General features: G+C 36.3%; 1 protein-coding gene across 7 annotated transcripts in view; it reads left to right on the top strand.

Moving 5' to 3' along the window:
* LOC148051043 (transcription initiation factor TFIID subunit 4-like) overlaps nt 1–27,068 on the top strand; it is a 150,731-nt gene that overhangs the window by 100,121 nt on the left and 23,542 nt on the right. For 2 of the 7 annotated variants that reach the window (XM_087738688.1, XM_087738689.1), the window contains exon 14: nt 2,568–2,690. In XM_087738688.1, the coding sequence (XP_087594814.1) occupies nt 2,568–2,690 (123 nt within the window). Of the gene's footprint in view, nt 1–2,567; nt 2,691–10,114; nt 10,497–14,562; nt 14,676–27,068 lie in introns of those variants that run through there. The other 5 variants (XM_087738686.1, XM_087738690.1, XM_087738685.1 and 2 more) reach the window with 5 other exon arrangements.

Raw genomic sequence — 27,068 nt, 5'->3', positions numbered from 1 at the left:
AGTTGAAAATCTTGTGCGTTTGTTTGGGCAATCAGTGCTAGGCTAACACGTTTGTCAAAAATTAGTATGTGATATCAAGAACTATCTTTAGGTCTTCACACTGAATAAAAAAGAAAGGACAAAGAACCTGAGGAATAAATGAGTGCAAACCCTTCTGCAGACTCTTGAATCTATTCTATGTTTGCTTGGTGAAACAGCACCAGACACTTCGCAGGTTTTGAAGTAAGGGCAGGATTTGTCCCACTATGTGAAATTTAGAGGAAGAGCATGTTTTGCTTTGCAATTTGCATGTGCAAAAATAAAAAAAATACCAAATTATAGTTCTTAGAGCAACTTTTCAGAGGCACTATGTGCTTATATTACATGTTGAAACAATAACTGTATATTGCAGTACAAAGAACCAAGTAAGTATTAGCTTACTGTTGGTTTGAAAATGGTGACTTTGGACAAGATACTCATATAATAACGTTTGCATGATACCAGTTATCTGTCAGACTATATTTCTGACCTGCGCCTCCCAGGAAACTAATACTTACTCCAGTGCAAAATTTCTTATTCTGTGAAGCCATCCACTTTACAACTTCGTCTGAGATCACTCTGAGCCAGTTGGCCCTCACTTAAATATTCATCAGACTTCTGATAATTGTGATAACCCTTATAGGCTGGCAAGCATGGCAAATTAGCAAAAAGATGATTGATCTTTTTTTATATGCAGTTTTATCTTCAACCTTTCCTGGATATATGTTATACTATAGTAATAATTTCTTCTCTAAGGTATTTGCCAGTATCTGGATTTGCACATCTATTTACAGTTGCCTTGAAGCCTCATAATTACAATACAGCTGAAATGTCCATTTTCTTTCCCTGACTACAAATAGGGATCAATCGAATTTTAAATGACTGCTTACGGGCTAGCTTCCGATCATGACCTTTGTAAATGATTAGAGCTCACCACTGTTGCTATCTACCTTGAAAGGGTAAGCGGGCAGGTCTGTCTAACTGGCATTTAATCTGGAAGAGAGCCAAAGATATTTGAGCTAAAAACCTAATATGAGTTGGCAAAGAGAAGTATGTATAGACCTTTGCACTATTATTTAGATATTTTTCCACATTTCTTTTTTGTATTTAGGAAATTCTTTTATCCTGTAGATAAATGGGATGTGTATTTGTAGGTAATTTTATATTGAAGTTATAATAATAACTGAAGTTGCAAAATATATACCATAAAAATGTGAAAAAATGGAGTTTCAAGTTCTAAATGTACTGAACTTTCTTTTCTGAAGAATGTGAAAATGTGCTGCATTGCTAAATGAATAAACCTGAAAAATGCACTAAATAGGATGCATGAAGCAGACCTGCTTTTTCTAGGCAGAAGTCAATGGAGAAAAGATACCATACATTGGTACTTTTTTGTTTAAATCTCCTTTCCTTTTAACACTGACCAAGATAGTTCAGGCCCCGCTTGTATATGCAGCTCCTGTGTAATTAATGGCTGAGAAACTTCTATCTACACTTGTCAGTTCAGTTTTATTTTAATGAAGAACTGTGCCAGTATCATACAATGTTTTTATTACCACTACTGAATTTCTTGAGATAGTGTTCTGTGCATTTCTGTTGAAGTGGGAACAAGTGTGACATCAATGAGATTAGAAAATAAACACCTCCTCTGAATTTACTGAAGGATTTAGCAAACCCAAAGTTTTGAAATCAATAAGAATGATTACTAAAAGCTATGAATGCTTTTATCTAATGAAAATCATATGCTGCGTTACCTAACAGATTATTCTTGTGTAGTATTGGTGATCAGAATATTTATTAAAGAATGTTGTTCATGGGAATATATCTCTTTACCATTAACTCTCTAAAAGGATTATACAGTTTATAATAAATATGCAGTCTTACCTCTTCATCATGCAGTGGCCAGAATATTTTCCCTTATTTTCTGTAGCATGCTACACTGTTATGTAATGCAGCTGTCAGGTTGTTTTCTTAGCCTCAAACTAGTTCAATGTGTTGTTACCTAAATCCTAATCCCAGAAAGCAGTTGTAAATTCAATTTGTAGGGGTTTTGTGTCAGCATTACCTTCTGCTAACGTTTAGATAGAGGTGTTTTATTCATTTAGATATTAAATTTTTTGGAAGCAAATATCAAGTATATTTGAAATATTCAAAGTAAATCTAAGATGAAAGAAAATGTTTGAGATATTTTTTGAGGATTTGAATTGGTATTTACATTCTTCATGTCAGTCTTAAACTGGATATGTGTAGTTAGTATATACTACTTTCTAGCTAAGGCAGTTTTGAGGGATAAGGATGGAGTTTTCAAAAATGATTGAGTTATTTGGAAGCAGAAATCCTGTGGAAAGTCAAGACAACTTCTGTATCTTCTTTATTACTCTACTGCAAGGCTGCACGCTTAGGCTGCTAAAATGGTATTTCTAGGAAGAGCGAAGTACTGTTAGGGATTCTCATGTGTGATTTTTACCTAATGCTCACAAGTCTGAGAATAACTTCTTGAAATGACAACAGAAAAAAACCTAAACAGAGTTTTTTCCTCTCTCTAACAGATGCAGCAACAAGAACTTGCACAAATGAGGCAGAGGGATGCCAATCTAACTGCATTGGCAGCTATCGGTCCCCGGAAGAAACGGAAGCTTGATTCGCCTGGGCTGCTTACCGTAGGAGGAGAGGTATATGTCTATACACAGAATACGAGAATCGATTATTTCAAAACCTAGTAGGAATAACTAGAGATGCTACATGCCAATATTTTCAGTGAACTGTGTAACTTGGAAAAGGCGATATAAATTACTAAATTAGAAGGACTGTGAGTCCAGTTTATCTCGCTTTGCCATAGTTAAAATGACATCTTCTCTTAGTTTTATTTTTCAAGTGTTAACTTTAAACAGACATTTAAAGAATATTTTAAAAAGAAGTTAAACCTGAAGTATAGGTGTCTCCCTAAAAGTGCTCACTGCCTTTATACTGGTTTTCTCCTCTGTATAATCCAAAGGAAAACAGAAAAAAAGAGTAGGGCATGAAGCAATATCTGGAAAAACATTACTGTAGCATTACTTAGTTTGGACCAAGAGCTTGTAGTAATACCAGTAAGTGTGTTTTGCGATGAATATGTGTCAAAACTTTTTACCAAATGGCTGGTTGTCCCCCACAACTGCAAAGACGAGTTTGTAATCATTCTAAATTGTATGTAATTTAAATAAGAATACTGTGCTCTAGAAGTAGAATCAGATTTGTTAGTATGATTCTCCTGTTATCTTAAATGGAGAAGTAGCTATACCACACAATGCAATGCAAAATCCTCAAAAGTGGGATATGTATTAACCAAGGTGGAGAACTAGTGTAACATGGCTCTATTACCTTGGATAGCTCTTAGAGAGTACTGTGTTGTTTAGTACAGATACAGTTGGGCTTCTTTTGTTTCTGCTAAATATGCCTACACAATAGGAGTCAAAGTAATTCTCCCTATTATATGTCTGTTCTGAGGAAAAGGCAAACATTTTGTTTTGAATAACTGACTTAACAGTTTTGGCTCAGACATTTGACTGTCTAAATGCCAGGCACTTCCAAAGGCCTTTTTGTCTCCCATTTTGGATAGCTTTTATCTGACTTCTCTCTCTTTTCCTGTGCTAAGATTAGTGCTAAGGAATGAGCTGAGCTAGGAACAGAAGTAGATCTTGTTTATATTCTAAAGTTGACTTATCACTTCAGATATGTAGGAGGTGTTCCCATTTTCTGGTGAAATTAGTTTCAGACTGAGGGAGCTTCCTGGGTTTTGTGTTGTCCTGTTACATTCCCTTCCTTTTGGTCTCCCTCCTTGTCCTACATTCAGTAAAGCATTTTGTTCTCTTCTCTATGCACCTGTCTCTATGCACCTGTAAGAAATTCTGCAGCAACCGGCCAAAATAAGCTTTCATTAGAAGCTCAATTGGATAGTGATAGCGTTGGCTTTCACACAAGATTCATTTAAAAATAATTTGAACCTTCTAATAATACATGAATCCCTTCAGATTTTAACAAATGTACATTCCCCACTTGTCTTTACTTGACCAAAGGAATATTTTCTCCTAAGTATCAGAATTTAATTTTTACTGTCTATTACCCCTTTTAAAAAAGATCCTTTTTTAAGCTTTTATAGTTTGGTGAACCAAATTGTGGTCATCTTCAGTGAAACACTTTATTCAGAGCTGTATGCCTGAATGGCTTTATTGTGAACAGCTTCCCTCTCTCTCTGGAACCTCCTTACTCTCCTGGTACACTGCTTCAAGGAAAGAGAAAAGTCTGTGGCAAATTCCAAAGGCTTCAAGAGATTTTTGCCTCCTTTTGTTGCTCCCCTAGCCCAAATTTTGCTGAACCTGTGTCTTATTCAATTGACAAATTATCCTTGAAGTTTTTGCCGATACACGGATTTCCTGGAGTCATGAATTGTGTGGATCTTCTGCCAGTTCAGACAGAATTGCTCCCATCCCTCTCCTCCTAGCTTCTAACCATTCTGGCCAAGTCACATTGGTGCCTGGCTGCAAGCGGATTTCAAGGACTTGGATACTGTATCTGGATTATTCCCTGTCTTTTCTGGGGATAGGATCTAAAGCATTGTAGAAGCTGTGTCATGCAGGTTGGCTGCTAGAAACTCTCTGTTATTCTCCTGAGCTGCTCATTAGGGCTGCGATGCAGAAATAAACTCCTCAAAGATGTTTCACTCTGAAAAGGTACTGGAAATTTGCATTGTTTGTCTAAGACTATCCGATTTCTCTTTGGATTTCTGGAGATTATAAACAACATAGAAAACTATTATAAGACTATGTCCTGTGTTACAGACGTCCCCTTAGCCCAGTTCCACCTTCAGATGTCTGACTTCCATCATGGTCTATGACCCTCTGATTTCTCTGAGCAATTTCTAAGCTTCTTATGTCCTTGCTACTGATAATCTCTGTTTGCAAGGTCTGACTTGGCAAGGTCTGACTTGGCAAGTGCTTTCTTGGCCTGCCCCTTTTTTTTGTCAAAGCATCCAGTTTTTGTCACTGAAGTTGCTGGTCTCCTCATTAATCTTTCTTGACATATATGTCTGCTTTTGTTGCAGCTGGGACACTGCACGTTTGCTGATCCAAAAAGATATAATTTACAAATCATCCTACCCCTGCATGTTACATTTTTTTCTTTTCTGAACTAACTCGTTTGATATTTTACTTAGTTGCATTAGCCATTTTTTTTCAATGAGAAGTGTTGGATTTCAGTCCAGTTTCTTGGTTCAACAGAAATACTAGCACATGATTTCTCTTTGGAAATTGGATCTTCTTAATAATACCCTTTTGATCTGAGCAGGAGGTCAATTTAGGGAGTAGTGATGGTTATTTTGCTTAAGAGAAAAAGTTGATGGAAAAGCTTAGTGTTTCTGTGATCAAGTACTGTTTGTTGTATACAGAGAAACAGCTCTTATACAGCTTTTATAAATGTGAAAAGGCTTAGTGCTCATAATTGCAAATATTTTTCCACCAGCACTTTGTTCAAGAGTGTTTTCTTTAAACTTGTTCTCTGTCTTACATTGCCAGGGCTCATTTGGATTTCTTTGCTTCGTTTCAAGCCATAGCTAAATAGACTTATTTTCAGATGGCAGGATTAGTTTAAGTTACCAAGGCCAGGCCCATCATTTGCCTCTTCTGTACAACTATGGCTGGGTTTTTTTGATTACTTTTACTTGGGGAGATGGAAAATTAGCAGTTTTGGGGTGAGGTTATTTTTCCATCATAGATGTTCTTTGATTCACTTCTCCATGCAGCCATATAAAAAATTCCTTTCCAAAAAATGGGGAAAAAGATTTTATAGGGAAGTGGATGAGCAGGGCTGAGACATCCTCAAATAACAGTGCCACCAAGTGTGTAACTAGTTTCAGACTGTGATTACACAGTAGCCTGAGCTAATCTGACTGTGATCTCTATCCCAATCCCCAGTAGTGCATTCCTGCCCCTTCCCTTTCATTGGCTCTGGCTCTTGTCATACCCTGTGCTAACCCGTTTCCATTTGATAAATTGGCAGAAAACTAACCTAACAACAATAAATAGTGAGTAGTTTCTGCTTAGCTTGCTTGAAGTAGTTTGGCCTAGAGCCCAGTGAGCACTGGAAAAGGAACTTGCAACAAGGCAGAGGCAGCAAACTTGAGATCACCTGCTCTTCATTTGCTTTCTTTTTAGTACCTTTCTTGTCTTCTTGTATTTTAGATAATCTGCTAGAAACACAGCTTCCTCTGTAGCAGCCAGCAGCTCATCAGTAATTCAGCCTGCTTATTATTATAATGCGGTTTAGATCAAGAGTGAAAGAGAACGGGTAAAGAGAAATGAGATACCTTTGGAAGAATTCAGCTTCTCTGCCTTGCAGAGTTGAAAATATTGCATTTGCAGAATTTTACAGTTTTTAAAATTTATTTAATGATACTAGATAAAATTATTGGAAAATACCTTTTAAATGTTACTGCTTTTTGGAATTTAATGCATGGTTATCGAGTTAGGTATCTAATCCCTGAACCATGTTATGCGTTTAGCAGCAGTACTGCCTAGTTGTTATGTGCTGTGTGGGTCCTGTTAATGCTTGTGTTGGTACACGGCAGTGGAAGGTGAAGATAGGGCACTGGATGCCATACACAGGAAAGGGAAGACAGCAACCACTTAAGCTCTTTAGTTAGTATCCTTAAGCACCTCTAATGTCAGATTAAAAATAATAAATTTTGAGTTGCTTCTGTTTACCTTATGGATTTTGAATCTATTCAGTTCACATTTTCAAGCCTTTTTCTTGAATCGTAAGGCTTTTAAGAATTAGGATTAAAATTTGTTTTTGTTTATGAAATAGATATTTTAATGTAGTTGTAAGAGTTAAAGCTTTAAGAAAAGCATTAACCATCACAAGACTAGGTCAGGTAACTTTACAAGTTAAATATTTGAGTAGTGCTAAGGTGGCAAGAATGCAGAATTTGCATATTTCGAAGTCCCTCATTTCTTACTATGGAATTAAAGTGTAGAGGTTAAATGCAAGTATTTTTCTGTATTTAAGAATAATAATAATTAAATAATTTGGCTTTTCATCAAGACCTATGGCTAGTATCCCAAAATACATAAATACAGAGTATATGTTTGAAATATCTGAGGGTATAATTTGTTTAAATATCAAGTGAAGGCCCTCTCCTGGTACTTGCTGGCACAGATGGTTTTTGAATACTGAGCTTCCAAAGGCAGCCTCAGGGCTAGTTCAGTGAATCACCGCTTATTGAAGACAGTCATTTTAGGGATAAGAAAAAAACCTCTTTCTCACATAGTAGAAGAGCAGTCATCTTAAGAATATTCAGCAAACTATCCCAAACACCATCTTCCACAATTTGCAGGACCATATGTTGGGCCAGCGCTCAAGGGAGATCTGATATTTTGTGTCTTTTCTCATCTAGTGTATTCCAACCATTATATTATTCAAGAAAGATAATGTTCTTGCAGACCTGGAAAGTCCCAAAACAGCTACAGTTAAAACAGTGATGTTTTGTGTAGAGAAAAGCTAATTACGAAAGTGATTGTGAAATGTATTTTGGGTATGAGGCACCACATTTTTTTAATTAAATTCATCTTTCAGATGGTATAATTTGAACATTTTAAAGCTGTTTTCATGTCAAGGTTTTGTATAAAATATGATTAAGATTCTGGTTCCAGACCTGGAAATCTGTGTTATACAAGAGACTTCCAAATGCAGACATAGAAAAGTTACTTAATATTCCTCTCGATCAGATCTTTATACTACTAGTGATTTCTGATTTCTAAGTGGAAATGTAACGATGAATTCATGATTATTTGGGGAGGCACTTGGGTACTATGACATAGTTGGAAAAAAGTACTTTTGACTACAGCCTCTTTTTAGTTATCCAGGACTGAATGTGATTAATTTGTTTGCATGCATTACAGCTGGCATTCTCACTTCATGTTTGGGTTATCCACAGACATTTCAGCAACCCCTGCATTTATTCCTCAAATTCCTATTTTTAATATTGTAACAATATTAAGAAGAAATCAGGATACTAGGTAATTTTCTCTTTGGAATGGGTCAGACATGATAAAAAAGTATGACAGAGCTGTCTCTTGGAGGAACTGGCCTTGTTTCCTTCCTTTCTTGCCCTTTTAAAGAGAGAGAGATGTATAGTGTGTCTTGCAGAAGTCTTTTTTGCAGAAGGGTTGTGCATTGGGTTCTCTCCAAAGTGTCTACTCAAAGCATATCATGCAGATTTAGAAGTTCATGAATCAGCCAACATAACTGTGAGGCATAACTGCTTCTGACAGATCTGAAAGAATTAGAACCAATGAATAGTCTTCTATTTGGGGGAAAAACACCAGTCAGTAGGATTGCCATGCTCTGAGCAAATCTTTAGGCTATTCCCTCACCTTTTTGGAACTAAAGTAATTTTATGGCATCCGCTTTGAAAGATCCTTGGAATGACTTGTTCTACAACTCAAGTCTCAGCTTGGTCTTCATACTGTATAGTTGGCTCTTGATAAATTACTTTTTGTTTTAAGTGGTCAAGATATGTTTAGAAAGCACTGGAATCTAAAGATCCTTTACACTTGTTAAGCTTGAGTTAGATAAAAGCAGATACAATAGACCAGAACACCTTTTGCAAGTGTTTATGGTCCAAGAAGTTAAAGCTTGCTTTTTGGGCTTTTAAACCTGTAGACTAACAGCTGAACAGGAGGAATTTTTATGATTTATTGTATCATTGCCTTTTCAAGCACTCTTTGCTCCATGTATAACTGACATGATAGAATGCAGTGGTTATCTCAGACCTGTTTTGGTGTAGGATGTCACTGCTGCTGACAGTTGTGATTTCATTTGAGGTATCCCAAAACTATCAGGTAAATATATAGGTTTGAATTTTCAAGGAGACAGAAGAAAGTTAAGGAGTCTGTCCTTACAATTTTTTTATGGAATTACATGCATACTACTTTATGAATCTTTGAAAATCTCAAGTTTAGCTTCAGCTTCTCTGGCTTGCTTTACTTCCCATTTTCAAAAGTCAAATAAATATTAAAATAATTCACAAGAAATGTGTTAATATCTATTTGAAAATCAGTCTTTTGAAAGACTGTATAGATGTTCTCCTCATTAATAATTGCACCTGTTTTTCTCATTCTTAAATAAATGAGATTTCAATTTAAAAATAAATTGCCCCAATGATGAATTTCTATTTTTAAAAATTTAATTTCAAACTGTGTTTTAGCCCATGACAAACACATTCTGGTTTTTTAGAATTTTGGGTTTATTTTGTGAAACAAAGTTTGTAAATGTTGCTCTAATGCATTTTACAGACTTAGCAGTAAAAAGTAGGAAGGTATTAAAGATGATGGATAATGCTATGTTTACATTGATGATTAATAATTCTAATTTAGAGTGAATGTATAGAAATACATTTCTGTGCCTGTTGCAAACAGGCGGGAATACAGACAGTGAGTCAGGAGGCAGTAGAACAATTTTGCATGGATCTCAGTTGACAGGAGGAAAAAGCCAGGCAGCAATGCAGGAAAATAGAAAGTGGCTCTGTGCCAGCAAAAACATTCTTTTTTACTAGTAGAACAGGTTTGCATACTGTATGTATTCCTTTGATCTATGTAACACAAAATATTCTGACAGCGGTTCAATGATATTAATCATTTTTCCTTATTGGCCAAGACAAATTTGATTTTTACTTCATTTGGAGATGGAAATGGTAGCTGATCCCACCTGACTGCATGATGTTGATCTAGCACACAGGAGGAGACCGTTACAGCATTTCTTTCTCTGCTTTTCAAAGGTTTCTTACTGGAGTCTTAAATAGTGGTGGTTTTTTGGTTTTGGTTTTTTTTGTTTGCTTGTTTGTTTTTTTAATTAAAATCCTCCTTGGTTAAAAAAGGAAAAAAATGTTTGCATTTTTAAAAAGAAAATAATTTTATCGATGTGGTTATATTAAGTACAATCTTTTTATTTATGGATACTTTATAAATATAGTGTGTGCAGCGTATTAGCATGGAAAATGAGAACTTGGCAAAATGACTTTTCAGTAGTTAATAGTTCATCCATTATTTGTCAATCCCTATAGAGGTCTGCTGCTGTTACTGTGAAAGTATTGTTTTTCTTCTTGCAAAAGGCAGCTACCTTGAGGATTTGTGAGGACAGAGGGTATGTGAGCTTGTTTTTTGGTTTTTGTTTGGGGGTTGTTTTTGGGTTGGGTTCTTCTGTATTTTCAATTGTTTTCTCCATTTGTCTTCCTGATTTTCAGACACTGAAGGATAAAATATATTTTGCAGCCTCTGTTTTTCTGACACTTATAATTCCAGAATTTTTCTTTCTCCTGGCTAAATAAAAACGATAAGACTAAGAGAAGGAAAGTCTGAAAGGGTCTAGCTGAGGGTTTGTCAAAATTGACTTGAGTCTCTCCATTGACTTCAGAAGGTAAGGCCCAAGGTGCTGTGACATTTTTAGATGTCAGTGAAAATAATTTTTAAAACCTGACCAGACAATTTCCGAGGTGTAACTTTTCAACATATGCATGGAAAGATTTAGACCTGTAACTTAAAGTGGCAATGTTTCCCTTTTAACTGATCCTCTGCAAGAGTCAGATGAATCATCAAATAGATTAATTTCCTTCTCCCTTCCATCCCATTCAATGCCAGATAAATTTTGTGGAATAATTTTTTTTTCTTTTTGGCTAAAAAATCCTTTACTGAAGCTGCGGTTTTGAAAAAGTCTAAAGAACTTGAAATTTATTAGGATGCACCATTTTTGGATATTTTCAGCCTGATTCTTTACAGGAAGTCAAAAATATATATCGGTCATACAAAGAGTGACAATTAGGGTAGCAGTAATTTAACATTTTAGTTTACCCTGAGCCTTTAGGCAAACAGGCTTGAACTTCAAGGGAATCAAGTTGCCAGCTTCTACTGTAAACACCTTACCTAGAAGTACTGAACGGAACTTTTTGTTATTTTATCTGATGTAAACTGTAGAACCAAACTCTTGTCTGAGTCCCCCTCCCGAACAACAGTATCTAAACCCTTCTTCTGTTAAGTCTTGACTATTTCAGAGAACCTCTTCTTATGGGGTAATTAAATCTATCTGGGAGTCTCTTTTACATTTCATAATGTAAGATACAGAGAAAACGGTTTGGAAAAATCAGACAAGCCTCTCTCTCTTGAAAATGTGGAGTTATCTGTACAGGCTTTCTAAAGTCTTGCAGGAGCTCTGTGTTGATGCTCCTTAAATGGATCTTGCCACAACTATGCATTATGCTGCAGTTGAATGTTGCCTTACAATATTCTGTTAATAAGAAAAGAAGAGGTTCTTGAATCAAAAAAAAAAAAAAAAAGGCAAAAAGCCCGACAGATGAACATTTCATTCAGAACTTGCTGTCTTATTATGTGTAGTAAAAAATTATCCCTTCATTCTAAGTAGTTCTAATTGAAAAAAAAGCTCAGTCTGTAAGAAAGAGGAATGAAAACAGGCCTTTCATGGTTTCCTTTTACCATATACAAGTCTTCCAAGACTGTACTGTAAGCCTGAATGCTTTCTTTATCAGTTTGGGAGTATTTCATGTGTGCATATTATTCATATGTATATGTGCACAAATTTGAGAGTCAGGTCCCTACTACAGGTTTCATAAGGGATGTCATTATGAAATGACACAATAGCAGCAGTTTGCGGTGCAGGCAAATTTACTGTGATGAATTTTGTTGTTCAATGAACATATGATGTATTTTTAGTCCCTATGATCTATTTTGTATTGCAAGAATATTTTGAGAAAACTGCTTGTTTAATTTGGAAATGAAGGCTCACACTTCTTCCACGTTGTTGACTGGTCTCCTACTGTCCACATTCCTCTTTCAGAATTTGGCTAAAATTTGCCAATGATAAAATTCAAAGGTGTGGCTCAAATATTTAAACTTTGAGCTGAAAGTAGTCTTTCAGCTTTGTTAAAAACTGTTTATAAGTTTACATGAGCAGTGTGTATTGCACATCCTTTCTTTGTAAGAGAGATAGTAAAATGGGTCCCGTTTGGCCACATTCACGAGAAGTTAAGCGTTTGAGCTCCAAACCTGCAAGGACATGTGCACATGCTTAACTTTAAGCACAGTGGTTAGTTTGTTTGAAGTTAGTAACGTGCCTCGTGTAGAACGTTTAATTACATGCAATAAGCTTTTGTTGGATTGCTGTGTATGTCAGTGTTGCTGTCAGTCTCTCTGTGTTTCCTACTGCATGAACTCAGGTTTGCTAATCTGTAACTGATTCTGATGTAGGAAATGCTTTATTTCTCTTTCTTTCAATGGTAAAAACAGGGTTTGCTTTCTGGAAATTGGCATGTTGCACGCTTTTGAAAAGTTTCATTGTTATTTGACCACAAAAGTCTTCGGGACTATCAGTGCGTGTTAAATGCAGGTTTATGAAGTTTCCCAATGTGTCTTGAATATTACAGGCTGTATTTTGCTTTCGAAGAAAGAATATAGTAAAAATATCTGATAGTGGGATCTTCATCTTGGTGTTCCTTTTGTTACATACTCTGTTCTAGTGAGTGACTAGGAAAAAAGGCCTTTTTGGTTTTGTTTTGCCTGGAGTCAAACAGGAGCATGCTGGTTAAAGGGATTCTGTGGGGGAGTTGGGCTGGAGAGGGCCTGAGGGAACTCAGAGAGACATCTACCACCAGCAGCTTGTCTGTGCTAGCTAATTATAGCTAGGGTACTGTTTACTTTAGTGGTATACTCCTTATTTATTAGTTACTTAGTTACTGCTTGCCTTCAAGTTACAGGCTTGCAGCCAGTTGCTGCAGGGGGGGTGCAATAGGAAGGGAAGGGCATCATGCAGTACTGCAGATCGCAGCTCCCCGACCTTGGCATATTTTTTTAAACTTTTTTTTTTTTTTAAATGTAGACAATGGGAGAGAGATGGTCAAAAAGAAAAGCAGACAAGTTAAAAAATGGGAACAACTCAAGGAAACTTTTTACAGTCTAGAGGGTGGTGGTAATTTTATCGTGAGTGTCTCTATGACTTATCAATCAAACTGAGTATTTTCCCTCCTTTTCCTCTTGTCTTCAGAGCAAAATCTCACTTTTTGGTCTATGTGAAGTTACATTGATTTGAATAAAATTACGATTTTTATACCCTCTTTAACTGGTATCACTTTGTGGGAATCTGGATTTAGTTTCACAGAGCAGTTTCACTAACTTGTAAGTTAGTTTCATGTCACTACTTTTCCAAGCATGAGTGAATCCACACACACGTATTTCACATAGTTAACTAAAACTAAGCTAAACTATTACAAAGATTGTGTATGGAAACCCTAGGTCATTTAACAGTCCGAGTCTTTTAGAGTTGGACTCCTAGGCCGTTGAACCATTTTGGGAAATCTTACCCTAATTCACAGTCTCTTTTTATGATGAGCATTGAGCAGTGTCCGTGGATTAGCTATCTGAAGGAGGTAGTGCAGTAGACTTATTTCCACTGCTAGTTTTGCTGTTGTTTTTATTATTCTGTTTGTAGTAATCTTGATATAATAACTATCTCAGCAAACAAAAGGACAAAGAGGAGTAGTGTTTTATGGGGAGGCAAATGAAGAGAATGATGAGATTTTCTGTAACTGGGTTTGAGAAAGTAGAAGGTATCCTAAATAGTGATTTCCATGCTTTAGCAGCATGGAAATAGTGTTGGCCCATGCTGTAATTATCAGTAAAAGAGGTATTTCTCCAGTCTTTTTGAGTATGATAGTCTCTTGCAAAGCCAGGAGCATAACAAGAGCTGAACCTCTGTATGATGAACCAATTGCTGAATAGTTTAGAGGAAGCTCTGTTAGGAGAATGGGCATACTGTAAGATCCATAAAAAAGGCAAAGTTTCTGTCTCCAAAGGAGAAGGTATGGAATAAAAGGCGCACAACAGGTTAAACAGCCTTGGCCAAAGAAGTGAGTACCCCTAGGCAGACCAGCATCTCTAATCAGTGGTAGTGGTACTAGCTCTGAGGGGAGGGAAATTCAGGCTGGTGCTCTCATGTAACATTAAAAAGGACAAGCAGTCTGTCAGGGGAAACAGTCATTGGCGTGGGATTTCTTCTCTTGATCAAAAAGACAGCAGCACTGCAGCCTGCTTTATCTATAGGGGAGGTGTTGGCAGAGGGCATTTTTTTCCCAGGCCGTATCACTGGCCTGTGGTACGTTTTTCCCAAGCCATAAAAGAAGTCACCTACATTTTTCTCTTTAGCAAGGTTTTGTTAATCCCTCTTTATCTTCTTTTAATTTGTTTTCATTTTTATGCTATTACAATTTAAAAAAAAAATTAAGAAACATCTTTACAAAGCAGAAGGTGAGCTAAATCTGATGGACCTGGAAATATGCCTGGTGCTTGTCTCCAAAGCCAAAATTAATTTTCTCATCTCTATAAGTAGATCTTTATGAATAACCTAAAATGCAAGTTCAATACATCCTTTCCCCTTCCCTCCTTTAATTGAGCTTCATATTACAGTCTTCTCAACCTTTTTTTTTTCCCCCCTGGACAACACTGACAGCCATAAGACATCCTCAGCTGTAGCTACAATGAGATGGGATGAATTTTATGCTGCTGTTGACTTAGCTTTTATCTTACTAAGCAACAGAACAAATCTCTAATGAAGAACTGCAGGTACTGTTCCTAGCATTGTTGTCAGTTATACAGGTAGTCAAAGTAATAATAATTGCCAGTGATGTTGGGGGGGGGGGGGAGGTAATCAAGATTTCAAGTATCATATTCATTTCATAATATACCTTAAATAACTTAGAACCAATATGAAAGGGTTTCCAGAAGAAGAAAATGAAAATAGAAAGTAGGTTTTCTCTGTTAGAAGAAATTGTAAATAAAAGTTGCATCTTTGGAAATATTTGACATCAATGTGTTTCATTTCTTGATTGAGAATCCAGAAGAAGAATTATTTTATTTACTTCAAGAAGTACTTTGAGTCTGAATCTTCAATTAGTTACTTCTTAGTATTGCATAATGGTCATTCATTTCATGAGCTTACCTGGAATGGGACACGTTATGTGGCTTTTCTTTGATAAAGGCAAAAAGAATTACAACAGGTGATCTGATTCCATGCCAGATCATAATTTTCAGTTTTCAGCATTTGCCAGTGTCCAAATTACTTAAGCAATAATACATTATTTTTGAAAACTCCTAATGAAGATCTAACTAAAGTGTCCAGAATAAAGTCTTAAAGTAATAGGCTAGAGTCAACTCTGTTTATGTTGACTCTGGCCTCTATGTAATCAAATCTATAGATTGTGTACATTCTGCATTTCAGTTTGACATCAGATCAGTTTGCAGCAATTAATGAAAGTTAAGACTGCTTAATGAACATTTTAATACTTTTTGGTTGAAATTCTTGATATGTACTGGAGTCTCCAACGTTCTAAGTGTCTTTAGAAGTCTCTACCTAGATCTAGTTTGTCGCCCATTAGTTGATGTTATTCACAGTATTTATTTTAGCTATAGTGATTAATAAGTCAGTTTGACCTATTGGGGTTTCTTTTCTACAGTGCCATATATAAAAAATGTAATGTAATCCATAATTCAGCTTGTTCAGTCTATGTTAAGCAGTAAATCCTGGTTGGTCTGAAGTCAAATGCGTTTTTTACACTAGCTCTACTGAGACACGAGGTTTTCTGGACTTCAGACAGCTTTTAAAAGGTTATATATTGCCTTTTAAGCCATTTATCTTGGTGGTGATCACGACCAATTACTTTTTAACATAATTTTCTATATTTCTGCCCTTACTATATAAGTATTACTTACTGTTATGGTAAAGTTATTAAATTGTACTAAGTGAGCGGGTGGGAGAAAGCAAAGCAGTGTTTCTTCTTATGAAGGTGTTTCTCCAACTACTGATTCTACAAAACTAGATTTTTTGCTTATTTAAATGATGAATTTAATATAAGTCTTCTAATTTCAAAATAATTCTTTAACAAGGCCTTATAATCTCTAACTTAATTCTGAGTTATTTCATTATACTATATATTGGCAGTCATTGCTTTTTAAATTAAACGTGTAATCATATAAACCTTAACAAAAATTATAAGCCTTTTTTAAGGCTTTCAGAGGTATATTTTTATCTCCAGCATTCAACTGATATATCTGAGTAGCTCTTTTCTGAAGAATTCTGATCTGTACTGAATTTCTGATACACTTTTCCTCCAGAAAAACAAAAAAAACCCTAAAATAACTCAATAATAGCTTTTTCTACCCTCTCTGCTCTCTCCCTCTCAAGACAAAGCTACCTGACTTACGTCTGGTTAGAATGAGCATCACGTAAAACAGACAAATCAAGCTGTGTCAGATTAATCCTCCTTAAGCGGCTTACACTCCAGTTGCATAGAAAGACACCATAACATGGAGAAGTTGTTCAGAATTGACACCAAACTAGAGATTGCATATCAAAGAAGATGCTTTACCTACGTGTTCTGAAGTCTACCCTTTAGTGTGAATTGTTCTTCTAGATCTGATAATAGAACACTTCTGGCTGGCTGTGCCGTATCATCTTGACATTTGGAATACAGATACATGAGAAGCATGTCATGTTAACAGAACACTACAACAGTCTTACTTTGTCTCAATTGATGGGGGAATTGCAGCATACAGAGTAATTCATGTTGACAGTAAGAACTTGCAGATAGGCAGCCTAAAATGGTGAAATTGTTATAGAAATTTATTTAACTGGTTGAATGGCCGTAGCAGATTGGTTGAGCCAGCCAAATCAAAGAGACTCTGAAGGAGATACCTTCTCTACTGCAATTTTTAAGATTAATTTGTGGCTGGCTTATATATCTTTGGAATACATACATTTTTATCTTTGCATACATATACTAATATCAAAGTTAATAGTAATTGATAAAATATTAAGTACATCTTTCCATCTCTAATGTTCAGACATGTAAAGGTATTCTTTTCATGGTTAAATTTTGAGGAAAAATACGGAAGAGAAGGCAACCATATAATTGAAAATAAACCCATTGAATTTTTGTTTATATTTCATTTTCCTTAGAAGAATGTGTTAGCAATTTAATGAATAATATAGTTTTATATCTTGTTTTAATTCATTCACAAAATGTTTTCCAATTGCTTGTTATTCTGTGTTTTTAAATCTCTTGTCCGTGACAAAAATCAGATTTTTGTCTACAGAAATTAGATAAAGATGAGAGTTTACAGGAGAAGCTGCCTTAAGGATTTAAACAATACTATTTTTTAAAGCATCTATTTTAAAATTTTATTTCCTGTTTATTTTTTTTTCTTTCGCAAGCTGGTACTATAATTTTCCCACTTACACTTTAAGAGTGGAAATTCTTTTGATGTGTATTAGCTGCAGCGTTATTTTACCTAGTTAAAAGAGGGATGTGGCAACCTGTGTCCATAAGTCTAATGCAGTGGCATCCCTAGGTGGAGAACAAAAGGGATGATATTTTGTCACTGGGTTTTGTATGCAGGTAGAGCCAGCTCCTTTTGCCTGAGCGTGACAGTCTAAGCTACCTTCCTGCAGTTTTTGTTCATACAGGACAATGGTGGCTTCAAATGAGAGAGGGAAGCCTGTTGGTCTGGCAATATTTTTAATGCATTATTATTTTTCTCCAAAGCACCTGATTCCACAGTCAACACTGTGTATTTATTATTAGAGGCAATTGTCTATGAGAGACCTGGGAGCACCTCCTGTTCTTGATTTTAACCAAACCCTAACCAGTCACCTACGTTTATGTATTTTCTTAGAACTTAATTTCAACAAATTTTAGTCATACCCTCTAGGATCTCCATAATACAATTCTGTAGGTACAGCAAATTCTTTAAATCGCCGTTAGCAGCAGAGCATGCAGGCATGTTACAGACTTTAAGCACGAGAGACCTAAGTCTGTAGAGAGAAATATGCTTTGAGTATTATCCGTATAAAAAAAGAGATATCCCAAACTTTGCATTTAAAAATATTTCTCTAAAGTGTCTCTTTCAATATAAATGCTGATGTGCGTTGGCATTAAACAATTGTATAGAGAACACTCTGTAGCCCAGTAGGATGGGAATTCTTCCATTGTCAGTCTGGCTCTGCTTCTGTCTGTGGCTTACTGTAGTTGACTTTATCTTACGTGCTCTTATCTTGTTCATTGCTGTTCATAACCCATGCTTGTGTGAAGATGGGCCTTTATTCATAAGAAATATTTGCCAAGTTCCTTGTTCCTTTATATAAAGGAACAATAAATACTATTTGAAGGTATATACCTTTGATTTGTTTTCATTCTCGGTTTAATTATGCAGCGTGTATTTTAGACGCACGTCTGATTCTTGTCTTGTATTAATTTGCTTTTGCAAGTTAACAAGCATGAGAAGAAAGCAAGCAAAAACAGTACTGCTTTCTAGGTACGGGGGTGTTTCGGGCCGTCTGTATGTTCTGGTGATAGGCCTGCTGTAGAAGAAGGTAATAACCAGGTGGTTGTCAGTTTCTGGGTAATTTAAGGAAATCGCCTCCAAAGATGTAGAAGATGAAAATTTGGCAAGTCCTCAGCTGTATGAGGAAAGAGGTCTCTGACATTTGACTCCACTCCTTTCTTGCCCATTTATTCCGCAAACTCCTGCTGTGTTTCGTGTTTAGTTGGGGGAGAAAAAGGTTGATTGAATAGTGGAGTTAGGTTGTGGTAAGCAAGTGAAGAGCGTAAGATACGGTTTTCAGTATCTTCTGCTAACTTGTATAAATTCTACTGACTAGGACTAATATGTTCCGAGCCTCTTCCTTTAGTTATTCAACCAGTTGCAGTTGTGCTGACCTATGTGATAGATAAGGGAGAAGTAATTACTAAGAATTCGCAAAGCAAATGAAAGGTGCATGGATCTGGGATTGATATTCTGATACACTGCTGCATAGGTACTGTTTAAGGTTACCATTTCTGATTGAAGTCTCTTTCCCCTTATATGAAAGCAGCATAATTAATCAGGCTATAATGAATTCAAGTACTGCCAGTTTGTCACCTCAAGAGAGAAGTTACCAGAGCAGGCTGAAATCCAACCGAAAATATGGTCGCGATTAGTATTTAGTATTTAAAGAACTGTTTTAACGTGTAGTGTAACAGTAGACACCTTTTGATAAGGTTGGGCAACATGTGTTGTATGGCTTGAAATATACCTCCAAAAATTAGTGCAAGATGATCCAAAATTCTCCTGCAAATTTAAAATTAAAAAAACATTATTTTACAGTGCATTTTACAGATTGGAAAGGGAATATAGCATATCTAGATAAGGAGTCTGCAGCTCTAAATCTTACCTGATTTGTATATTTAATTTGGTCTCCATTAACAAAAATCTCAGCTTGTTTGAGTGTGAAAACTGTCAGGCATAACCTGTTCACTCAAAATCAAGAATCACCAAACAAAACAATGTTTTGGATTGTGGTTTAAGTCATTACTCTTAGTGATCTCTTACAAGTGTTATTTGAACAAAGGTGATGTTTTTGGTGCTGTGCACATTTTAAGTTATGGGAGATCTATATCGTTATTGCTGGGGCTGTTTTCAAATGTCAGTGCTATTGTAAGTCCTGTCTGTAGTTCAGTAGGAAAGTCCATGGGTGTGTTTATTGGAAAAAAAAATTAGGTTTTAGGCATTATTTTATTTTGCTTAGGTGATTTTTTAAATGCTTTTAATTTATATTATTGGAGGAGATAGGATTTTAGCAGCGACCTGTTTTCTAGGGCTTCAGAAAGACAACCACAGTGCAAGCAACTACTCTAGTTGCCATCTGTATGACTTCTTGTGGAGGTCACCACCATGAAGTTCTGATGGTGGAATGGTTCATGCAAGTGCACTCACTTTAGACAAAATCAACTGGATTATTCTAAATAATGTAAATAGGTGGGATGGGTTAGACGGGTTGATATTGCCTGGAGTGAATTAGGGAGCACTCGCATGAGCTACTCTGCTGGCAGATCTTCAGGATAATAACTTCAGCAGGGGGCAGTGAGGAGCAGCTGGGGGGCATAAAGCCTTTGATCAGCACAGCTGGATACAAAGCTAACATCTGTCTATAGTCTTAGACTCAACACTTTTGTTAATACTGTGAGCTGTATTTGCATTTGTTAGATTATTTTGGTAACAGTACTTTCCTGTCTCTAGTGTTTCATTTCTTTCCATAATCCCCCCTCACAGCAAAATCAGTATTGGCAATTCAGAAGAAATAGAACAATTATCTTCTTCATGTAACCCTTTAACAATTATTAACTTTCCTATACTTTTCTAGCAATGGTTATATGTGTAAGTCTCAGTAAAGAGCAGCTGTGAAATTAAAATACAGGAATTACAGAAAGAAGCTGTTTAGTTGCACTGTGATTGCCATCAAAGAGCTCGGATACGTACTCGCTCTTTCTCTCTCAGAACTGATGAGGAGGAGTCCATGTGCCCATATACTCAGGGTATTTCAGGTTCCTACAGTCATGAAGCTCCTCTGTGCCTGTGAGGAAGTGAATGGCTGATGGGAGGACAGGAGGCTTGAATTTACAGGCCAATGCACGCTTGACCATTACTGAGTTGATTATAAACATCCTTATAATAATTTAATGACAATTTAAAGAACAGAGGGAGGAGAAGCTTAGATTAAAAAAAAGCGGTGTTGTGAAGTAGCAGTCTTGGTATCTATTAAGCTTCCCTGCATACACTTATTCATGTCTTTCCCTTTTCTTATATGTTCTCTATATGCTTCAGAGAAACAAATCTTGTAAACATTTGCTTATTTTTGGCATGGAATAATAAAGCAGACAAGTGTCACATGAATGATTGTGACACTTGTATAAATGTCTGTGAGCTCAAACAGGACAGGCAAATTATGTTTTGACCCATTAACTATAGCTGTCTTAGGTAGAAAAAAAATGCCAATTTATTTAAATACTTTAATTCAAGCAAGCACTTCAGACTTAAAAATTCAGCAGAATCATACCTTCTAAGATTAATAGTTTGTCTGCATATTAAAAGCATGTTAGGATGCATTGTTCCTTCCTCAGTTTACTGAAAAATTACAGCTTTGAGTAGATGACAGGAGGAGGAAAATCAAGCTGAGTGTTTTGATTCCTTTTCATAAAGATACAGACCATCATTTTGCCATTCCTACTGTTTATCCATTTAACTGCAACACTGTGGAAAAGAGAATGGTGAAAGCTTTGGATATGTCATTCGTTGGCATTATCAACATCTCAAATTTCCTTTCAACTTCCCATTGTGTTGTGTTAAGATCCTGGTGTGATAGTAAGAAGTTTTCTACAACATAGTAAATATGGCTGTCTCTCCATAAATGAAGAAGTGGGGTAGTCTGGTTGTGGGGCTCAGATGTGATGCTGCAAATAATTTATTTTATTATTTATTATTATTAATGTTGATAATATTTTAATTTGAAAGAGATTTTTTGAAGAAACTGGACTGTATAAATTCTGCCATGTCTCAAAATAATTCCAATTTATTGTTATTTTCTTTTTAGTGTAGGTGTTTATGTAGTTACATTACTGTGTTAGAGTCTGATGCCATGTGAATTTTTCCAGCCAGCTCCCGATACTCTTATTTTAGAAGGATCATTTGGTACCTGTGTGTTGCAGTAGCTCAAGATCCCCATCTTTTGCCTTTGTTCCCATCTTCTTCCTTACATGTTCCTTACCTTAGCTTTCCTTACCTATTCTCCTCTTTCTTCAAATGAGGAAAAAAAATTAAATCAAGGCAAATTTTTTTATGCTGGAGTTCATTTCCCAGAATTGAGACCTCACTTGTGAAACATTTTTTGAAAATTGTATTAACATTAATGAATTCTCTGTTACTTGGTTTTGATTATATAGTTGATAATATGATAATACAGCTCAAGAATTTAGGACAAAGAATAAAAGTTTTAAGTATTCATGTACTCTTGATTTGAGCATTCTAATGGATCCTCAAAGTGTAACCTTTTATTAATGAGAATATTTTGGAACAAGATTAGCAGTCTGTAGGAAGTAATAAACAGACTGAATGTACATTTGTGGAGACCTCTTTAATATGAACGAGGAAATGAAGTTGGATCTGCTTAGCTAGGAGATAAAAAGCCCATCTAAGTTAAAAGGCATAATAGGAGTAAAAGTGAGGCACAGTTTTAGAATGAAATGAGAGTGAAGACTTGGCAGATTAGGTTTGCCTTAAGTCTATGATAGTTAAAATAAACCTGTTTAAAATTTTGAAACTGTAATTTACATGTTCCTTTATTATTATTCAGATTAATACTAAAAGGGCAGAAGTCATCCAAGGAGCTTACACATTAATTTTCCTCCCTTTGACTACTCTGCAAATTTGTTTCAAAATATTTTTCTAGTACCTTGAATTTTGTTGTTATTTTTTGTTTTGACAAGAAGTAACTTTTCTTTCTGACTGTCTATTAATGCTACTGAGAAATAAAGATGCTTTTACAAAATGCTTTCAAGCACAAAAGGAGATGGTTTTCAAGAGATTATTTTACATATTTACATATTTTACCTTAAGCATTTTGTAGTCACTGCCTACTGGTGAATGTATCAGATTTTTACACACACTTTCAAAATGAACCAGTTTTGCTTCTAAGCCATTGCAAAGGGAGGAAATGAATTCTAACTTTTTTCACTTCATTTTCACATCCTCACATTTCCTTATTTCACATGGTTTAAAACAAAATGCCTCCAGCATTATTTTTCCTTTCTCAAGAGCAAAGTGAATGTGACTTTTCTAAGGGGGTCACAGGATGCCTCTGAGGCCTGTGGGTGTTACTGGACTGCTGCCTGCTTTCAGCTTAACTGAAGGGCTTGTCATAGTTTTCATCTCCTAAGAAATTAGCCCTAGGTGCTGGCCAGAAGCAGGAGAAGGCAGCATTATGAGTCCCACGCTGGTTATTTCCCACTGACATCAAATCCTGAGGTTTTTAAATTAATCCCACACAAAGACAACCCTTCATTTTGGTGCCAGTTTGAAATTAGACTGCAATAATGACCTTTTAAAGATGTCTAGTTGTTAAGATAACCCCCCGTTGAAACTCGAAGATAGCCGTTGCACCCTGTGTTGATAAGACGTTACTGACGCTTTAGCAGATTTTGTAAAGGTGACTGGAAGTCGTGGCCGGTGACTTGACCTGTGCTGCCAACAGGAATGAAACCGATAGCCGACCAGCCCGCCTCACCTTATATCTCCCTAAATCTTGGTTCCAGAAGCAAACAAAGGGTCTTTATAAAGTTCCAGCAGGCAGATTAGTTACAAACTAGTAATAGAAGACTAGCACAAAAGGAGACTGACTTGGCCATCAGAAAAAGTTAATACTCGGCTCAGTGTGAATTAAAAGCATACCTTTTAATGCTTTAACACTGGCTGGCAACTGGAAAAGCTTGGAAAATGGCATATTAACAGCAACTGTTAATATAAACAAGTAAAAAAGTGATTTAATATATGCTACCCTCAAGTGTTACATCTGAAGTGAAAACTGGACCAATAGAAAATGGGAAACACAGAATAGATCTGCGTAATATACAGGAGATTTTTGTCTATTGGAATAAATAGAAATTTTTATTGGTCCTACATTAAAATTACTCACCTAATTGTTCCTGCCTTTTCACCTTAGGGTTTTGCATCATAAATCTGTATGAATTTACCATGTGCAAAATTGTCTTTCATTACTAGTAATAAATAGGTATGAAGCTGGAGATGATATCTCTTTGTAGTCAAAATACATGTATATAAACAAAAACGAGACACTGTATATCTATGAAAAATTATTTTGGTAACCATTACTCTTAGCAATTGTTTTTCTACATTTAAATTATGAAAAAATATTATCATATTGTATTTCTGTTAAAATGATATCTGTGTCATTTTTTACTTGTAAGAATTGACTGTGGACAATTTTTCAGGGTTTTAAATTTTGCAATGCTTAAAGGCGGTTACAGTTGTATAGAGTATAACTTTGCTGAGGCAAATTTGATTATGATTTTAACTATACGTAACATACGAAAATTTCAGCTGTTTAACCATCATCAGTGGCATGTTTTCCTTTAAAAACTGTAGTAGGTCCTGTAGAATGAGCACTTTTCAGCTGTTTGAATACTCTACCTTTGACTATTTACAGTTATTGTAGTTGTATTCATCAAAAATCGAAAAAATGCATTAAACATTTCATTATTTGATGGTGTGCTGCACCATCTGCTGCCATAATGCACACAACTCTTACTTGTTTTGAAAAATGTACTGTGAAATCTTAGTTTGAATCTGTACATTTTGAAAATGTACAGTATGCAGATGTGTAAGCATTCCTTTTTTAACCCTTAGCATTGTTAGAGATTTCAAGAGCTTCTTTACAGCATTGCACAAATGAAAGGCTTATCAAAATACAGACCAAAGAAAAATACTGTCTATACCTTGTATTTCTCTTTTGGGTATTAAAATAGTGGGATTACTTGCTTTTTATCAGTTTAAGGAGGTGGTAGAAAATTGAATCTCTCATTTTGTGATCATTTCTCTTCTTTAATACATTTCACCTAGTTTAGAAGTATGGATCAGAAACTCACAAGGAAAACTGATGCCCTTTCCTGCAGCTAAATTAACAGGAATCACGTGGAAAACAATCTGAGCCTTGTATGAAAAGGGGAGCCATTAAAATTAGCCCTAAGCTATGGACTGCACCCAATATCACTAGAACTGCACTCACTGCAGATGTGGAGGCTGGCTCTCAGGCAAACTGAGCTGTGTTGTATAGCTACAATTAAAATCAACTCCTCTGCCAAAAAATAAAAGGGAGGAGGGTAGAAGGAGAACATCAAAGACAGATTGAAATGTGTAGTTAGTAATAAGAGTGGTCTCCTCTTGAACCAAGCCCTGCAGCGATTCATGGCCCCCTTGTTAATGAGAAATTTTGACCTCTGGTTTGTAAGTTAAACTTGTAATCCCAGCTAATGAAGTAAATCAATCCCAACTTCAGTCTGTTGTTCCCATTTTTCTTTGCACAGTGTGTCTGGGAGTTAGTATCCAGGTCTACAAATACAATTTGGGGGAAAAAAATTATTCTGCTGCTACGTAACTTCTTCTGTTTTGCAGATTCACTTAAATATATCTAAAGCAGACAGATTATTTTAACTTGTCTGTGCGCTTGTAAAATGTCCTATTAGTTTGGGTGTTTTAGAGACTTTTAAGTAATAGGCCTGAGTTACCATTTTAAAAGGAAAGCTGGATTTGTAACTGTCCAAAAATATTCGTCTCATAAACAGATTTACGTTTTAGATAAAGTAGATCTGTTTGAAATTATTTGAGGTGCCTTATTTTGATTCTTGCCATATATTTAAGGGGATACTGATGGTAGTTTTGGGTCAGAAAAAAGGTCTCCCACTGCAATCTCAATTCTGAGAGAAAACAGATTTGCTAGCAATAAAATGAATGCAAAGCTAAGATGCTAATTTTCATAGTGGGTGGATCGTCCTTTGAAATACATACTTCTATGTCTTGTGAGCCACTGAGTGACAAAAAACCCAGCCCCAAATCCAGCCCAAAAGCCCTGGTAAAGCCTCTGAGTTGCTTCCACGTCACACCATGTTATTAAAGAATCTGTAAAAGATCAGCAAACGGTATAAAGGGAAGTGAAGTCTTTGTGGCAAAAATAAGGAGATGCCAGATTCGTAATGTGATTCCTCAAAAGAAAACATAAGCAGCTAGAGAAAAAAACCCACTTGCTTGTAGCTGCTTCACTTTTCTTCTGCATTAGTAATTGGTATTGCTATGGACTCTTCTAAATGATACAGACCCTTTTTTGTTCTAATCCGTTTCTCTCCGAAGAGATTTTTTACATTACTTTATGGCTATTTAGTGCTACAGACACTGTTTTACAGGGGCAGAAGCTTCCTAGCAAAACATGTTTTTCTAAATGAAGGGGTGCACAACTGCAGGCGACTTGCTGCACCCTCACATGCATCTCTGCTCTCCCTGGCAGCTGCCGCAGGGAGTGGCACAGAGTTTTGGCTCTCAAGTTTTTGGCTCTTAATGTTATTTTTTTGTAGCCTTGTTCCTGCAATTCGGTCAGCACGCTACTAGTTTTTGTAGACATCACGCATGTAGATTTTTGTCATGAAGAGGGAACAAATGACCAAGTGCTGCTGTATTTTTATGCAATTTTGTTATAGGAAAGAAAAAGTTTTTACGCCAGTGCAGTAGGAGTCTCGGGGGACTGACACAGTTGAGCAGTTGGTTTTTCTGCGGTGACCCCGGTGGTGCTGTATTTCGATTACCTCGGGGACTCAGCCTGGTCTGCTCTTTCTGGAAGTAGAAGCCGTATCATTTTTATGCCTTTAAAAAAGAGGTGACTCCCGACTGGATTTGATTACTTGCCGCCAGAAAGCTGGCGGTGATTTCCTCAGGGCAGGCAATTGTCAGAAGGCTGTTGGTGTACCCAGAAGGGATGCATTCCCCCAGGCTGGGGACACAAAGGCTCCTGCAGAGCTTCAGTGAATGACCTGTCAGCAGCAGGTGACACCAGGCCCTTCTCTGCTCCCTCTCTTAACTGATGGAGGCTGGGGTGTACTGAGAATGGTGAGATTCAACCAAACTTGGAGAAAAGGTCTCTTTGTAACTAAATGAAGGCTATTTTTGGAGCTGAGGCTTGCAGTGATGGCCCCTGACTAAGTTTCTTTCAGCCTTTCTCAGAAAAAGCACCTGAACTGACAGGTCTGGAAAAAGAGGTTGATGAACAGTAGTTTTTGCAGAGGACCCGCAAGTTGTGGAGGGTGAGAGATGTGAGAGGCTGTCTCCCAAGGAAAGGGAGAAAGACCTTTTCTTTAGAGGAACAAAATATTAATGCAATCCAAATATAGAGACTACATCACCTAATAAGTTTTAGCCTGTAATGTCTATCTTTCTTAAGGATCAAATGTAGTGAAAGTTTTGATTACTCGGAGTTCCTCTGTATCTAGAGGGACTCCATTTAGTTTATAAGTAACGCATTAAGTACTACGTGTGATCTTCAAAGAATACATGAAGGGCTAGATTAAACTGTATACTATTTTTGTT

Source organism: Nipponia nippon, unplaced genomic scaffold, assembly GCF_047370975.1.
Source record: "Nipponia nippon isolate SJK-2023a ecotype South Korea unplaced genomic scaffold, ASM4737097v1 scaffold_7, whole genome shotgun sequence".
Classification (NCBI taxonomy): Eukaryota; Metazoa; Chordata; class Aves; order Pelecaniformes; family Threskiornithidae; genus Nipponia; species Nipponia nippon.
This window is presented reverse-complemented; position numbering and strand designations above follow the sequence as displayed.